A 16,096-nucleotide genomic window follows, 5' to 3' on the forward strand; every position below is an offset into this window, starting at 1 on the left:
ATGGACACTTGAATGTGCACTATCTCTCTCAATTATCTTAGGAGGGTTTGGTTGCTGGTCTACTTGAGATCCCAACTTAGCATCATGGCATTTGTGGAGCTTGTCAGGTTGGGAAGCAGCATTGGTCACCATTCTCAGATGGCGATTCTTGTGGAGCTTCTCATGGCAGCCAAAAGTTCTTCCATCAGCAATCTTTGGCATCAGTGTTATGGACACTTGAATGTGCACTATCTCTCTCAGTTATCTCAGGAGGGTTTGGTTGCTGGTCTACCTGAGATCCAAACTTAGCATCATGGCATTTGTGGAGCTTGTCAAGCTGGGAAGCAGCATTGGACACCATTCTCAAATGGCGATTCTTGGTGAGCCTCCAAGGTACTTCAATTGGTTCGCGTTGATGTATGTGGACCAAAGAAATGAAACTCGGACTCGGCTCGGACTCGGCAAGGCCAAATCGGACTCGGACTCGGGACTCGGCGCCAGACTCGGCTGGACTCGGGAAAGTGAAAAACTCAAAAAATTTAGAGATTTTTTAAGATTTAAAACTTATTTCATGCACCCTTTATTGAATAAGACACAATAACATCATCAAACTTGGCTCATTTCATTACATAATACATACACAAGTATACATCTATGATCTATCACATAAACATAAACGCAAATTGTAGCTGAAGGAAATAACAAACATAGATATATAAATATTGTCAAATGTATACAATATTACAAAACTCATGGAATAAAAAATCCATGTCATCATATGATCATCATCAAATGTTCCATACAAATAACAAAGGTAAATACATCTACAAGCCTATGGCGCAGAGGAGTCTGCACCCTCCGGCCCCGACGTCGGCTCCGATGAAGGCCCCGCCCGCCTACGAAGGCGTCTAAGGTAGGTCATAGATGATTGGGCAGCCATAGCCGCTCCTCGTGACACCACGCCATGCTCACCAACATCAGGAACATCTGTGTCACTGTCACCATCTCTGTCACTATCACCATCTGCCTCTGAATCTCCTCTCTCTGCTCGTGCTCTCTGCTCCTCCTCTGCCATGGCTACAGCCTCAGCCTCTATATCTACCTGGTCGATCCAATCAGTGTCATCATCACTAAAGACAGCCACAGGATCTGTCTCAATGGCCCACTCTGCCTCAGGATCAACCTCATCTAGAATGATAGGAGAGATGTCAGCTAATGCATTCTTTCTCATTCTCAGGCGGAGGTTATAGTGAACAAAGATAAGATCATTCATCTTCTCCACGGATAATCTATTGCGCCTCTTGGAGTGTATGTGCTCAAACATACTCCAATTGCGCTCACAACCAGATGCACTGCATGGTTGGCTCAAGATGCGAATGGCCAACTTCTGAAGATTTGGTGTCGTTGGGCCAAAAAAGTTCCACCAATTATCTGAGTTTGAAATGAGAAAAATAAATAAAATCAGTCTCTCATAAACTCATTTAACAATATACAATAAAACTAAAATTAAGCATTACAATTTATTTTTACCTGGCATCATAGTTGTCCTACTTTCTTTGGCGATAGGACGAGAAAAGGTCTCCCCTTGTGCATTTGAGAACAACTGTAGCTCTCGCATAAGATCTGTCTGAGTACAACCAACAGGTGCCATCTTGTCCATGGCTGAGTATAGCCCATCAAGGACCTCCGCATCAGCCCTGAAAGTAGGGCTAAAATGGAATGCCGGATTCAAATAATAGGCTGCTGCATGGATGGGCCTATGAAGCTGATGATGCCATCTCTTATCAATGATCTGCCAAATGGGACCATACTTGCTCTCATCTCCTGCATAGATAGATTTGATGCCCTCTTTCGCCCTATCCATGCCCTCATATATGTAGCCCATTGCGGGCTTTTCTCCATCCGCAACTCGCAACAAAACCACCAAGGGCTTAACAAACTGTAAAATTGAAAATATTGTGTAATTTAAAACATGAGCAAATAAGAGAATATGATGAATAAGTTATAAAACAAAAAGTTAAATAAAAATTGTAGAATTTATAAAAAAATTACCTTCACTATCTCATCACAAGGGCTCCAAAAGCCTCGCTCATCAAAAATGCAGTCTGCCATATCTTTTCCTGCTGGGGTGGCAGCATAGGATGAGGAAGACCACTCCTCACCAACAATCATACGTCTCAAGGCCATCTTACAACGAAGCATGGACTGCAATGTGATGAAGTTTGTGGCAAATCTTGTGATTCCTGGACGAGCTAACTCCTTATGCTCTGTGTATTGTCTCATAAGAGCCAACACCCATGAATGATTATATACAAATTTGCACACATTTCTTGCCTTTTCTACACATGTCTTGACCCATGGAAGTTTTCCAATATCCTCTAACATGAGGTCAATGCAATGGGCGGCACATGGAGTCCAAACTATAGATGGGTGCCTCTCCATCAATAGTCTGCCTGCAACAACATAATTTGTTGCATTGTAATTAATGAGGTTACAAAATAGAAATTAATTTGCAAACAAAATTAGTTTGTAATCAAAAGTTTACCTGCAGCAACATAATTTGGTGCATTGTCAGTCACCACCTGTATCACATTCTCTTCACCCACCTCATTAATCACCTCCTCTATCTGCTCACATAGGTAGGTGGCATTCTTGCAATGGGCGGAGGCATCAATAGACTTGATGAAAACGGTGCCCCCTGAAATAAAAAAATAAAGCAAGATCAATGATCATTCAATAAATCATTAAATGAAAAATAAAAAATTAATGCCTAAATGAAACTAAAATTAATCAATCACCTGCGGAAGAAACAAGAAAATTAAGGAGAGTTCTATTTCTCTTGTCTGTCCAACCATCAGTCATGATGGTGCAACCTTTAGTGCTCCATATTTGGCGTTGATCACCCAATTCTTTCTTCACATCATTCACCAATTCAGTCAAAATGGGTCCGCTCAAATCAAACTCAGAAGGGGCTTTGAACCCCGCCCCACAAATGGTAAGGGCATCAACCATTTCTTGCCAATAAGGTGACCTGTCACAAATAATTTTAATGAGATAAGTATGTACTATGTACTATGTATAATAAACTATATACAACAAAAATTAATACGAACAATCAAATTATAAAAATTAAAACAATCAAACATAAAACATTTACCTGGCTGTGAAGAATGGAATACTGCCATAGATCCAAAATCTGCCAACTGCCATTTTAGCAGCATCATGGACCTCCTTGTTCCAACCCATGCTCTCAAGTGACTGTTGGGACCCAGGAGTAGTGCGAGGTGCAAAAAAGGTATCCAACCTAGATTTACGAATCCTAGGTCCAATGCTAACATTCCCACTACCACTGCCAGTGCTAGGAACATGAGAAGGGGCAGAGGCACTGGCACTAGCACTGACACTTATAGAAGCAGAACCGGAAGCATGAGTAGTAGCAAAATGAGTGGGACGATATGAAGGTAAAGAAGAAGGCCCTCCAACACAACCTAATTGTGTCCCTGTTCCTAAAGGTGCATGTCTCCCAATGACTGTGAGATCCTCTTTTTCTTTCCTTTTCCTTTCAATTTCTTCAACCATTACATAGCAATCACGTACGGCCTCAGTGACTGCTTTTGTGCATGGGTCGGCATCATGCCCACGCACACCAGCAATATGGTATTTCAATCTATATATGCCTCCATGGAATATTGTTTTGCAAAATATACACTTTGTTTGCCCTTTTCTTTGCCCTGGAAAATCCTCATGATATTTCCAAGCAGGGTCCTTTCTAATGGGAGGTCTAGAAGAGGACATTGTATGATTGTTTTGTGAAACTTGAGGCAAATAAGAATGTGAAGGTTGCTGCAATAAAACATTACAAATGCAAAAATAAATTAAGACATTCATTCTATGTTGTGCATTCATAATTTCATTCTCATTGAACATTTTTTTCAAAAAAGCTAAAGTAGGGTAACTAGGGTTTGCAATTTTATTTTTTTTAAATTGTAGGGTTTGTCAAAGACTCAAACCCTACTTTAAAAAAAAAAAAATTACAAACCCTGGGCCTACATAGTAACATAGAAAAGATTTTGGAATAAAATGTAAAACTTTCAAAAAAAAAAGAATAGAAAAATGAATTTTTGCATATAAGAAACAAAAAAATCTCAAAAAAACAATGTTACCAACTTACCTCTTAGAACTCTTGAAGAAAATTGAAGAAATTGAAGAAATCTTCCTTGCTGGTTTTTCTTCAATGCACCCTTGTTATTCTTTTTATCTCACTTTACTCCTCCTATTTTTGCAAATGAATGAAATGAAAGTCACTTTTAGGTATAAAACAAAAATAACACAAAAAAAAAGAGTCAAAAAAACCATTTTAAATTGTTTTTTTTTTAACTTTTCTTTCCCATCGCTGCCGGCCGAGTCCCAGGCACGGGACTCGGCCAAACTCGCCAAACTCGCCAAACTCGGCGAGTCTGGCGAGTCTGGCGCCTGGACTCGGCAGAGTCCGAGTCCGAGTCCCCAGGACTCGGCGAGGGTGACTCGCACTCGGACTCGCCGAGTCCTGGCGATTTTAGGCGATTCTCGTTTCTCTGATGTGGACCAATAAACACTCCAATTACTAGGTCTAGGTACTTTTTATTATTTGTTGATGATTTCAGTAGAAAAATGTGGGTGTATTTTCTTAAGAATAAATTAGATGTGTTTGGTACATTTCAGCAGTATAAGGCCTTAGTTGAGAAAGAGTTAGGTTTTTAGATTATTACTCTAAGGTTAGATAATGGGGGGGAGTTTTGTTCATCTGCTTTCTCCACCTTTTGTGCTGCACATGGCATTAAGCGCCAACTTACCACACCATACACCCCTCAGCAGAATAGTGTTGTTGAGCGTCAAAATTGCATCATTACTGAAATGGCTCATTCTATGTTGGAGCATAGAAATGTTCCTAAGAAATACTGGGCTGAAGTAGTTTATACTTCAGTCTATTTTTTGAATCGGTCACCTAGACAGGCCGTTAAGAAGATGACTCCTGAAGAAACCTGGTTAGGACGAAAGCCTAAGGTGGGCCATTTGAAAGTCTTTGGTTCTACTGCTCATGTATGGATTCCAAAAGCCGAGCGTGCCAAGCTGGATTCCAAGAGCCAAAAACTTATGTTTACTGGTTACAACGACAATTACAAGGCATACAGGCTGATTGATGTTGAGAGAGATCGTCTCATATTCAGTCGTGATGTTGTGGTTGATGAGACTACTGGTCCTTTTCTTTCTTTTACTACTATGAGTCTTGAGGATCAGCCTATGAAGGCTTCTAATTTGGGTTTTTGTCTTTTCTTAGGATCACTTGATGGGAGGGCTTTAGATCACTCCGACTCTGAAGATGACAAGACTCCTAGGCATGATACTCCACCATCTGACTTTCCTCGGGATCTACATTCAAATGACTTTGTTCTAGTACCCCCAAGAGATGATGTTTCTCTTATGCCAGATGTTGGTACTTTTACTCTTCGGCCTAAATGATGGGCCAAGACTATAGGGGACCTTCATGATGATGAGCTCATTGAGGGCAAAACAGTTCGTAGAAAGAGCAAGCAACAAAACACAGTAAATTTTTCTCTTATGGCCAACATCCACAGCATCTATGAGCCCCAAACATATTCAGAGGCTAAAGGAATCCTTGAGTGGGAAAAGGCTATTGAAGCTGAATACCATAGTCTTCTGAAGAATAACACTTGGATCCTTTCTGATCTTCCTCTTGGGAAGAAACCTATCAATTGCAAATGGGTTTACAAGGTCAGGTATCATGCAAATGGTACTTTGGATAAATATAAGGCAAGGTTGGTAGCCCGAGGATTCACATAGCGGGAGGGCATTGACTATGAGGAGACTTTTGCTCCTATTGCCAAGATGAGCACAATTCGTCTTCTTCTCGCTATTGCAGCACAATTTGGATAGAAACTCCATCAGATGGATGTCAAGAGTTGCAGGAAGAAGCCTATATGATGCAACCTGCTGGTTTCAAGGTTTTCGGTAAAGAACATTAAGTATGTAGATTGGTGAAAGCACTCCATGGCCTGAAACAAGCTCCTCGGGCTTGGTACATCAAGATTGATCAGTACCTGGTTGATCATGGTTTTCAACGCAGTCCCTCTGACACTAATCTGTATGTTAAACACTCTGGTGATGCTATTCTTTTTTGTTGTTGTCTATGTTGATGACTTAATCATTACTGACAGTTCAACACATTTGATTGTAGCAATCAAACAAGATTTGTGCCAGGCTTTTGACATGACAGATTTGGGGCCTCTCCATTATTGCTTAGGTGTTGAGGTTTGGTAGACTGGTGACAGTATTTTTATTTCACAGTCTAAGTATGCCAAAAGTTTGCTAGACAAATTTCGAATGCATGATTGTAAACTTACTTCCACACTTATGGAGAAAGGGTTGAAGTTGTCAGCCAAATCTGATTCACCGATGGTGGATGAAATAACGTTTAGGCAACTAGTGGGTAGCCTCATCTACCTCACTACCACTAGACCTGATCTCAATTTTGCCATGAGCTACATTTCTCGCTTCATGATAGCCCCAAAAGCTGATCAGTGGGTTGCAGCAAAGTGTTTGCTACGATATGTGAAGGGCACTTCAGATTTTAGCATTCTATATACGAGGTGCAAGGATCCAAAGCTGATTGCTTATACAGACTCAGATTGGGCAGGTTCAGTGGATGATAGAAAATCCACTTTTGGGTATGTATTCAGTTTGGGTACAGGTGTTGTAACATGCACCAGCAAGAAGCAACGGGCAGTGGCACTTTCTTCGACTGAAGCAGAATATCGGGGAACAGTTAAGGCAGCGTGTGAGGCAGTTTGGTTACGAAGGATGCTTTCTGATATGCAAATGTCACAAGCAGGACCTTCTCCCTTGTACACTGATAATCAAGGGGTGCTCAAACTGGCCAAAAATGCAGTCTTCCATGAATGTACCAAGCATGTTGAGCATCATTGTCACTACATCTGCAAGCTAGTAGAAGACAAATCAGTTCAGCTGCATTATGTTCCGACAAAGGATCAGACTGCAGATATTCTCACCAAGTCTCTGAGCCCAGATAAGTTTGTTAATTTTAGGGGGCAACTTGGTGTAGTTGATAGATTGACCATTAAGGGAGGGTGTTAGAGTAATATCTACATATATTAATGGTCAACATTGTATTTTGTTAGTTTAGTTTAGATAGAATGTTTCTATTTTCTGTTTTCAGTTGTTCGGTAGTTTCTTTTAGAAACTCTTGCAATGTAATTGCCTATAAAATGTATTCCTTCCTCAATAATAAACAAGCAATTACCATTGTCTCATTTACGTAACAAAAAATGCAAGGCTTGCTTTGTGTTTTCAAAGATTTGCATTTGTCTATGGGAATATAGGCCCATGCAGCGGAGGCAAAAAATTTGAAATGCACAACTACATGTTTTCTATGGCCTATTCAAAACAAGTGATACTTTTCAAGGCTGCGTCATGAATGTAGCCAGCACAGTTTATGCTCATAGCCTAGTACTATGGACCAAGTAAGCAAGAGTGGATCATGCCATTGGCCATGTATTTCAAAGTTCTGTGTTTCTACTCTGCAACCATGTTTTGTTGTGGATTGTGTAGACCTTTGACGATCAAAACTCTCTTTGGTACAAAACTTCTCAAGTGGTGATTCACATATTCCTTATCATTGTCTATCCAAAGGATCTTGACTCAAATCATTTCTTAGTGAGTGCTTTGAAGTTGGAAAAGACATCACTCTCTTGTTGAAGAATATATAGCCAAATGAATCCTGAGAAAACATCAATAAAGGCAAGTACATATTGGACTTTGTTGAAAGACAATGACAGGAAAAGCTCCAAAAGATCATTGTGAATCAACTCCAAAACTTGTGAAGTTTGCCAAGACTTCTTTTTCAAACTTATCCTAAAGATATTATCCCATGACGCATTTGTGGCACACCCCATCAAAAAAAGAGATTTTTTTAAAGCCTTGTAACCATATCTTGTTGACTCAATTGTTCAAGATAATAGCAGTTGAGATGCTGAATTGCTCATGCCAAAGCTTATTCACATTTTTAGTATGAGTAAGAAGTGTTGTAGAAGGTGATTCTGGCACAAAGTGAGAAAATGAACACAATCTAGACTAATGACTAACCTTTCCAACCACAATTCGAGCACCATCTTCTAATTTTTTCATTACAAATGAATCTAGAATGAATCCAACTATCTTACTTTACTCACGTGCGTGATATGAGAGACATAAAAGAGATTTGTTGACAAAGATGGTACTCAAAGAACATTATTGAATATTCCATCACCCATAACAACAAATCTAGTCCCACAGACATCTACTAAAGAACCATCACCTATAAGAATCTGTTGCCTATAGAATGGCTCTATTGAGGAGGAAAAGTTTTGAAAGAAGCCATTGTATGCGAAGCACTAGAGTTAAGAATCCATGATTTAGAAGAGGAAGAGACAATTGTTAACAATGCCTTACCTTTCTTTTTATCAGATTTGGAAGAGGAGGAAGAAACTTGAGAAAGAGAAAGGTCGATGTTCTTCTTCTTGAGGATATTAGTCAACCAGTCTATTTGTTTCTTCATACATTTTTATTCATCATGCCCTCCCTTCATACAGTGAACACATCTGACTTTTCTTGTTTTTCATGATTTTGCTTTTGAAGCAAAGGATGTCTAAGATCTACCTTTGAAGTAGAAGAAGACTGATTTTGTTTTGGAAACAATATAGGCCTATGATTTTGTCTTTTGCTTCTTATCTGAACTACTTGATGCCTTTTTGAACATTGTAGATTGATTTGTAACCAATGCATGCTATTTAGAAAACTTAACTGTACCCATTTGAATTAACTTGTTCCATTCTTTAGAGAGACTATCAACAAACACATCAACGGAGGGCACACCAAATTCAATACCCAAAGCATTTTTAGTAGCATGGAATGTAGAAACAAAGACATAATAATCAGGATTGAATTTTGAAGTACATTAAGTTGTTTTCTCTCTATTATAGTCCTTTAGTTGTAACCCCTAGTGATTTGAAATGTGAAATGAAATCATGAATATTTTTTTTTAAAAATGTGGATTATGACTAACAAGGTCCTTTTCCAGTTGATGGCTCTCATTTCATTTGATTTGCTAAACAAAGATTTTAGTTCAACCCATACATCATTAGGTCTATCTAAACCTTCAATTTGAAAAATAAGATTTGGAGATACATAAGAACACAAGTGTTTCTTCACATTTATTAAACTATCTAATTAGGTTCTAGTTTTGTTCCTTGAGCTATTGTATACAACACTTCAACCCACAACAGTAAAGTTATTTTACTTATTCAAATTAAAAAGAAAAAATATAGTTGAGTATAGTCGGTCCATCACAATGAACTCAAAACACAAACACAAAATACCTCAAAAAATCAACCAATGAAATGCCCCAAGAAGTTAATATTAACACTATATTTTAGGGTGTTCTCAAATCTACTGCTTATAGACATGTACTGATTGTGAACTTGGATTTGTTTGTAAATAAGAACAAGAATTGACAGTATATTTTAAAAAAATGAAACAAAACTAAGAGCACCAATGCAAGGTACATTAAAAACATGGACTTTAAAAAACCTTCACCAAAAAACGTGGCTGTTTCTAGAAGGTGCCAAAAATGAGAATGACTTAGAAAATGTTTGATAAAATTGCAATTTCTAGGAACACGAGGCACATAATTAACAAAAAAATAAGATTACCATTGCACAGTTATTGAAAGAATAGCTAGTTTCTTTCTTTTTGAACTAGACCAAAGTCTAGATGGGTGAAGCAAAATGCAAAACCCCATTGGCAAGGAGTCCTGAAGCAGGTGATGATGTTTGTAGGCTGACATGGTGCCAGACAAACTGCTGATGTGGTGCTCTGTGATGAAAGACATGGCAATACAGATGTGGCAGATATGTAGATGAATGGCACTGATGTGGACAACTAATATTGACCTGTTTGACAAGGTAGTTGTTGGTGCTGATGTGGATGCTAACAGGGACAAGTGTACAATAAAATTTCTGCCATGGACATTTGGGGAATTTGTTGGCAATTTTGGGGTGCATGCATGCAACTCTAGGGGTGCTCAGGTCTAGATATAGTGTTGTCAGACTTTTGAACACGCATGCTGTAAGTGCATTGTAAATAATTTTTTTTTTTAATTTTAATTTTTAATTTTCTCCTTTCTTGCTTTGGGCTGCATGTCATATATAGCATGAATTGGAGAAAAACATGTGGACAATTTGGATGCAATGGTGAGCTTCAATTTGCCTTAACCTGTTTCTAGACAAATTTACCTACAAAAGAATTTTAGAGGAATTACAAAGAACAAGCAATTTTTAATCCTTGTTAGTTTGGCCACTGGGTGCTTATTTTAGACGAAATGAAAGGCAAAACCAACTTTTTAAGACCCCTTAGACACAATGGTGAGCTTAGATTTGTTTCACTTTCACCATGAGTAAAATCCTGCAAAAAATCACAACTCCTAGCTTTTATTTTTTACATAGAATGGAAATAAACTAGCCTAAACGCAAATTTGATTTGATACTGTAAGGTCCCCTAATTGAAATATGATTTAATAATAATAATAAAATTAAAACATAAGAAATAAATAAATAAATATAATATAATTACAAGTTAAGTATAATGAAAGGTCAAGAGGCATGCCATGAAGAGTTATAACTCTCTCAAAAATGAGATATAAAAGGGGGAAGAATTCATTTAAAAGGATAAGGAGGAAGGAACAAAAAGAGTGGAGCATAGGAATTAAGGGAAGATAAATGGAAGAAGGAATGGGAAGGAAATGAGGAAATGACTCTCTCAAAGGGTAGAAAGTTAGAAACAATGAAGGGTTGTGACCCTCTCAAAGGGTGATAAATATGAAAGGTTAAAACTGTAGAAATAATGAAGGGTTATGACTCTTTCTAAGGGTGAATTATGAAAGGTTATGACTCTTTCAAAGAGCGATAATTATGAAAGGTTGTGACCCTTGCAAGGGTAGACATGATGAAGAGGTATGACTCTCTCTCACATAAGGGGGAGAAGGTTTTATTTGAAGGGGACATCCAAGAGAGATCAACTTGGGGAATGATTTATTATTCTCAAAGGTAGCAATGAAGGGTGGTGACTCAACTCTAATGAAGGGTGGTGACCCAAGCCTTATGAAAGGTGGCGACCCTTTCACCAAGGAAGTATAAAAGATATCATTCCAAATCATTCAAGGATCACTTATCAATCATCATTCCCATCAAGAGAATAATCAATCAACAAATCATTCTATCAGATCAGCATTCATTCAATCACTATTCTCCAGTATATCAAACCAGCACGTCATTACATTATCACTCACCAATACCTCAAATCATACAACCAAAGGAATTCATTCAATCTAACCTAGCACTGAATATACAGCAGACGAATTAACTATGAATTCTCTATATGTGCATAACAAGTACTGGGACTGCATATCTATTGTTATTAGTGACTACTATCATGATTGCTTATACATATTCAATTAATAGTCTGATTTAATGACATTCTGCAGTTAATCTTATGCTATGTATTCATTTATATTTTCTGAATGCTACCAGCCATGGTGGAAGGAGTGTTGGCTTGCAAGAAGGGTACGGTGATGGGGCACTCCTCTATGAGGTAACTGGATGATTCAATGAGGCCAAGGAGGTGCAAAGGGTACTGCCCTTGGGCCTAGAGGAGATGGCATTCCAGGGCACCCTGTTGCAACCTCATTTCCCTACCATGGTGCAAGAAGACCAATCATAAAGGAAGGGAAAAGGTTGGCAAGATGAGGGGATATCAGAGAAGTGGACACCTCACTAGGTAGACCACCTCATATGGATGGCATGGGCTACATGAGGCCAAGAGGGATGGTATGTCCACTCTTGGGCTTAGGGTAGAGGGTCCAAGACACCCCATCGAAGTTACACCCTCCCTTGTTCTCCAATGGTTGAGTCCTCCAAAGATATTTATTAATTAATATTATATGATTGAACTAATAATTCTGCTATGAATATACTGATTATGATAATCTTATTATTGTTGTAAATCTGATTTAATTTACTGATTATAATACTCTGATTATTGTTGTAATCTGATTTTTGGAATCACTGTTGTAAGGGGCTTCTAATCTGCTTTTAGGGTTTAAATCAGGGGAAAGGTATATTCTAAACCCACCTAATTATTTAGAAATTGAGAATTAGGGCACATTTAGGGCATTCCCAATTAGGGGACATTACAGATACCATGCCAGATTTTTAAAAATAGCATTAAATCTCTACTCTGGAATGAATGCCTTGAAGCTATTTACAACAACCTTTTTGCTCAAAGAAATGGCATAACTTCAACATGCAAAAGAAATGACTGAAACATGCAATGAACAAAAACTGGCTATTCCATTCATAAGTGTATCAAAATTATAAATGCAATGAAGTTGATAGAAAATGTGAGGAGGAGAAGATGACAATTTACTCTCCAAAAGTGTAACTCCCAAGGAGTGAGGCAACATCTCACTCTTCATAAGTGGAAGTGTGATTACTAAGGAATATGGTGACACTTAACACTCCAAAAAGGACAAGCATAACTCAACCTATGATGTAGTACATGCATTACTACACCAACATCTTTTCTCCATTAAACAAACAATGCCTTATTGGAATCAATTCCATCATTATCTTGACTTTCCCAGCTTGAGTACCATACTTGACTGGAATAATACTCCATCTCATGTATTGGACGATTATCAGGCATATAAGCCATCTTTTCTCACCTGAACCTGCCTCAAATCGTGTCATTCCCTGTAGTTTTAATAAGCAGCCAAGAAAACCTGCAAAGCATGAAGTGCAAATTGATCCAATATGGGTAGAAGACCTTGCATGTCCTCCCTGCTTTGTTTATCATGTCCTGTGCAAACTATCTTCCATTTGCCTGCCAGAAGTTTAAACATCTTCTTGAACTCCTGCATGTTTTCAGCAGGGCAAGTATCTTTACAGCTTTCTTTTGGTTGTTTGTGCATCTTTGTCTTTTTCTAACTTCATGTGCATCATCCTTCATATGGCAGAAGTCCACCGTCCATACAAGAAAAACAAAGAATGTGTCCTTTGAATTTTTGAATATTAAATTGTAGAATCAGACATGGGCTCCTGAAAAGGCATATCATCAGTGACATATAGACAGCCGAGTTACAGTTGGTTGATTTATTTGGTATCAAATTGCTAGAATCTTTTTCTTAAAATGTTGGTTCTTCCAGTTTGCATTAATTATAAGAACAATGGATTTTATTATATGCCTTGTGGTTACAGAGCCAACACGATAGTATCTTCCTTTTCATTTATCTAGATCAATGTGAAGGTTGGCAAGATGATCTGCAGACTTATTTAAATGGCATCTCATATGAACAAGATCAGTAATCAACATTTCAGACTTCTGTAAGCCATAATAGTTAAGAGAACAAATTTTTAAAAAAATTGCATATCAAGTTATTTTTAAATGATGTTTTGGGTGTCATTATATGGCCTGTCATCAGGATGAGAGAATGGGATTACAGACCAGAGCTCCTTATATCCTCCAAAAAGTCTACAGCTAGGGCATTCCCAATTTGTCACAGATAACATTGCTTATGATCACAATGGAATCACTTTTGACAATGAGGTTTTTGATATTTCACAAGGTTCATGTAGGTATCTTTCAAATCTTGCAAAAGGGCATCGACGTCTATATTGTGCTTTTTCCAATACACAATCCTATGCCAATTAACAAACCAAAATATTTCCCTTATTTTTACATAATACCCCAAAGGTCCTTGGATTCCCTTTAGAGGTATCATCAAACATTTATTTCATACAATTCTTGGGATGGGATCTATTTACTTTGATCTATGTGGGCATTTTGATTAATTAGCTGTGGATGGTACTTGGTGGTTGAAACTAAAAACCATCGTAAGAATTATGTAAATGCATTGAGGCTCTATGTTTGGAATTGGGATTTTTGTGGTAGCCCATTTCAGGTTTTTCAAGGATGTAGTCCTGCAAAATACTTGTAATTTATGAAGATTCTCTTTGCCATTTCCATGTGTTGTACTGTTCCAATAAATTGGAATATTAGTTGCATATTTGTAGCAGGCGATTTTAAATTTTAACAGCATGATTATCTGAGTTATGTTCTGACATTTCATCATGTTTCAATGACAGGGTACCCTGCATTTCCAGCGGTGCTTGATATCAATCAAATTCGTGAAATCTTACCCCACAGGTAAATCCCCTTTTGTCTAAATATGCTAATATTACTTCATCAGCACAGAATAATCAGATAATGGTAAATTATCTAGGGCTATATTTTCTGTGTTTTTATCCTATCACACAGTTGCTTATGATAAAGAAAATCTGTGATGGATTTCCATATGTGGATTATTCCAAAAAAGCACTAGGATTTGTTTAGTGTCTGTAGTGTGGGTTAAGCGATTTTGTAGAATGTGATTTTCAATGTGAAACCTTTATAAATCTTAGTTATGTGTTTGAGATTTCAAATGACAAGTTATGCTATTGCTAAAGGTTTTTCATTTTTGGGTTTAGATTTCCATTTCTGCTCGTTGATCGAGTGGTGGAGTACAAGCCTGGTGAGAGTGCCGTTGGCATCAAGAATGTGACCATAAATGATAATTTCTTCCCCGGCCATTTCCCAGAGAGACCAATAATGCCAGGAGTTCTTATGGTAGAGGTAAGTTTTTTCTGTCTATGTTTGCCTTGTCTGAATGCTTATATATCTCACATGGATTATTATTGAAATTCCTGTTCTTGCCGACTGATAAAGTACAGCCAGGCCACCATGCTGGATAAAGATGAAAATACAAATGAATTGAGAAGAATCAGATATATTTCAATTATTCCCTATGATCTTATTGGATTTAAGTGCTCTAATTCTTAGAAAGGATTAAAAAGATTGCAATGCCTCATTCTATTATCAATCTGTCATGACTTATATTGTTTTGTTGCATAAAGTGTGCCACTACGACACATATGGAGTTATACGTGGAAGATATTTTAGTGTGTTGTCTTTATGGGTTCTATAAGGTTGGGAATATTATATTTAAAACTGTCCAAACAGAGATTATTTTGGGTCCTAGATGAATGTTTGTCAGTCAAACAAATTAGCAAGGGAAATATTAGGTTGTTTATTTGATATAATTCATTTTTAGTTAATTTGAAATTGATCACAAGATGTTTCTATCTTGTTCATTGGACATACAATCCTAATTCCGGTTTATTATAATCCAAACTATTATTGTAGGCAATGGCACAAGTTGGCGGCCTTTTAATGTTGCAGCCTGAAGTGGGTGGTTCCCGTGAGAACTTCTTTTTCGCAGGGGTTGATAAAGTGAGGTTTCGAAAACCTGTTATAGCTGGGGACACATTGGTTATGCGCATGAATTTGGTGAAGTTACAGAAACGCTTTGGCATTGCAAAGATGGAAGGGAAGGCTTATGTTGGTGGAGAAGTAGTCTGTGAAGGTGAATTTATGATGGCCATGGGGAATAGCTAATGTATGTGCAATGAACAAATTAGTTTTATCCATCTAGTTTTGGAGGATGATCAATTTTATGCGAAGTAGGACTCTTTGATGATTCTTCAGTTGCATGCTACTATTTCTGGATGTCTGGCTAATTAGTACTAATGTAGTACCAAAGCATGCCAAGCCATTTTATCGGGATCACAACTGTTTTGAATTTGATAAAAAGTGAATTGTACTATTCTTATCCTGGATATAGGTCCCTTGTAGGTTAGATGCAATAAGCATGCATCCTTGTCTGAAGAATGAGATTTAGGTCTGTATCAAGTTTTTTGAAAGTGGACTTTAGTTCAATTTCCATTGAAACTTGTAGATTTCATATGTATCAAGTGATAATGGCAGCCTATGTAGCATTTCTACCTTAGTATTTCTAGTTAACTTATTGTGACATTTCAACGGCTTAATGGTATTAAATATTCTTTGGCATGCAAATTGTGTAAAAACTCTACTTCAGCCAAGTACATCAGAACTTTGTATTATGACATTTAGA

General features: G+C 37.7%; 2 protein-coding genes across 2 annotated transcripts in view; one reads left to right on the forward strand and one right to left on the reverse strand.

Annotated features, from left to right (window-relative positions):
* Window positions 1–15,996, forward strand: part of LOC131034287 (uncharacterized) — a 30,177-nt gene extending 14,181 nt beyond the window's left edge. The window contains exons 2-4 of the mRNA XM_057965733.2: window positions 14,232–14,292; window positions 14,613–14,757; window positions 15,328–15,996. Coding sequence (XP_057821716.2) covers window positions 14,232–14,292; window positions 14,613–14,757; window positions 15,328–15,579 — 458 coding nt within the window. The 3' untranslated portion in view covers window positions 15,580–15,996. The remainder of the gene's footprint in view (window positions 1–14,231; window positions 14,293–14,612; window positions 14,758–15,327) is intronic.
* LOC131874611 (uncharacterized) lies at window positions 679–2,812 on the reverse strand. Its single transcript, XM_059218254.1, has 5 exons — window positions 2,778–2,812; window positions 2,525–2,677; window positions 2,032–2,432; window positions 1,510–1,918; window positions 679–1,410 (listed from the first exon to the last, which is right to left on the reverse strand). Exons 3-5 carry the CDS (start codon window positions 2,419–2,421, stop codon window positions 812–814), a joined length of 1,398 nt encoding a protein of 465 aa, XP_059074237.1. The 5' UTR covers window positions 2,422–2,432; window positions 2,525–2,677; window positions 2,778–2,812; the 3' UTR covers window positions 679–811.
* Window positions 15,997–16,096: the final 100 nt, after the last annotated feature.

This window comes from Cryptomeria japonica, chromosome 3 (assembly GCF_030272615.1).
Source record: "Cryptomeria japonica chromosome 3, Sugi_1.0, whole genome shotgun sequence".
NCBI lineage: Eukaryota > Viridiplantae > Streptophyta > Pinopsida > Cupressales > Cupressaceae > Cryptomeria > Cryptomeria japonica.

Bases quoted from the DNA above. Each gene is read 5' to 3' on its own strand.
- LOC131874611 (XM_059218254.1), bottom strand. From the start codon at position 2,421: ATGGAGAGGCACCCATCTATAGTTTGGACTCCATGTGCCGCCCATTGC. The intron at 1,919-2,031 runs GTAATTTTTTTA...TCAATTTTACAG, and splicing joins CTTGTGATGAGATAGTGAAG to TTTGTTAAGCCCTTGGTGGT. The intron at 1,411-1,509 runs GTAAAAATAAAT...TTTCAAACTCAG, and splicing joins TAGGACAACTATGATGCCAG to ATAATTGGTGGAACTTTTTT.